We start from the raw sequence: 1,753 nt of genomic DNA on the forward strand, positions 1-1,753 counted from the left end.
ACCATAAAGGCTACTCTATTAACGCTTTAAAGGGCCATAATTTTATTGAAGAACTTTACAAATCTCTGAAATTTGGTGGAGCACATCATTTTGCCGTATTGAACAAAAACCATGGATTTGAAAGGTGTAGACTTAACATTCCTACTCAAATTAAAAACTGTCTTAACCTTTTCGTAGTATATCAATATGAAAAGCATTCATCTTTAATCTATATTTTTGTTCGAATAATCCACAGTAATGCAAATAACTCGACATGTTGACCAAGGACACAACTTAAAGTATTAAAAATATATTTTTATTCAATAAAATATCAGCAGTACTAACAAAAGCAAAATGTAATTATCCACCCAGTAATACAGTTAAGAACGACGAAACGGATAAATACGAAACATTTCGGAAAAAAGGTTAATTGCTTTTGTAATAAAATAAAATGAACAATTCAAGAAGGCATCCGGTAAAAATAACTTACATGAGAATTAAATGTTACCCATTATTCACAAATTCAAGACTGAAAAACTGAAGATGTATAAAATTCAGGTTGATCTAAATAAGGGATTTATCGCCCAAGACGAACTGGCAGAACTATAAATGACAAGGAACGATAAGAATTACAGCGAATGCTAAGAGTTATTGTTGTTCATAAAGACGGGGGAGCGAATACACCTTCAATTTTAATTAATGAAACATTTTCTCTTTGTAACATGCACAGAAAAAATAAATAAATAAAGAGTACTATGTAGATGGAACATAGGCAAAACTTTCACTTTGACTGTTCTGTGCCATCCGGTGTCGGTTTTTCACCTGTTTCCGGTCCTTTTGGGGATGCTTGAATAGGTATGGTGCGTGCTGCAGGTAAGCCGGCAATTGTTTTGCTTGCAGAAATTGTCAACACTCCTTTATCGGACAAATGTGACTCGATGGTGTCAGGTTGCACTTCTTCTGGCATAACATATTTTCCGAACGAAGTGACGTTCGATACTACCATGTCCCGACTGATCAGTACGCTCCTTGTGATGACCCTCAATACTTAGTTCACGATCTCGAACCGATACCGAAAGTTCCTTGGGATGAAAATGGGAAACATCAATTTGAACTCTAAACTTGTCTTTCTCATCCAATATCTGGAAATTATAACATTTGAAACTTTTCGAAGGAGACTTTCGCGATCTATTGCCTTACATACTAAGTGATCAGGCAAATTTTGGGACAATAAAAACAAAAAAAGGACAAAGGACGACATTTCATGTGAAACCATGTGATTAGTATGAATATCCCATGTATCCTAAAAATATGGGAAGTCTCAATGAAAAGTTACAATTACCTCGCCAAGCGCGTTTCCGATATTACATTCGTTCAACGTCGGCTGATGTAGCCAGTATGGTGCGACACTTTGAAGCGGTCGGTATGAAGATCTGTCACCGAACGCGCTGTCAAGAGCATTTACTATGAAACGTTCCATCGGTGAGGTATAGAAATAATCGCGAGGATTATAGCGGAAAAGTGACATTGTTCAGTTTATTGAATGATAGCCGAATTCTTCTAAAGTTAGAAGTAATTGAAAAAAAATAAAATTCGAAAAAACATTCGACCAAATCGAAATTACACAACTAACCAATGCAGAAGATATGAATGAATTAGTATAAATACGGGCAAGGACATGACAGATACTGTAAGCCTTGATGGCCTAGTACAAGGGGTAAAAATGGAAAATGTTAGAATACATTTATTAACTCGTTTGCTAATAAATTAACTG

At 35.4% G+C, this 1,753-nt stretch overlaps 1 protein-coding gene across 1 annotated transcript; it reads right to left on the minus strand.

Annotated features, from left to right (window-relative positions):
* Positions 1-576: 576 nt before the first annotated feature.
* On the minus strand, positions 577-1,544 carry LOAG_19111 (hypothetical protein). Its single transcript, XM_020451765.1, has 2 exons — positions 1,322-1,544; positions 577-1,121 (listed from the first exon to the last, which is right to left on the minus strand). Exons 1-2 carry the CDS (start codon positions 1,505-1,507, stop codon positions 924-926), a joined length of 384 nt encoding a protein of 127 aa, XP_020304430.1. The 5' UTR covers positions 1,508-1,544; the 3' UTR covers positions 577-923.
* Positions 1,545-1,753: the final 209 nt, after the last annotated feature.

The sequence above is a fragment of the Loa loa genome, assembly GCF_000183805.2.
Source record: "Loa loa unplaced genomic scaffold supercont3.1715, whole genome shotgun sequence".
NCBI classification, from domain to species: domain Eukaryota; kingdom Metazoa; phylum Nematoda; class Chromadorea; order Rhabditida; family Onchocercidae; genus Loa; species Loa loa.

Coding starts and splice junctions, on each gene's coding strand:
- LOAG_19111 (XM_020451765.1), bottom strand. CDS start 1,507: ATGTCACTTTTCCGCTATAATCCTCGCGATTATTTCTATACCTCACCG. Junction 1,122..1,321: donor TCGGAAACGCGCTTGGCGAG/GTAATTGTAACT, acceptor TATAATTTCCAG/ATATTGGATGAGAAAGACAA.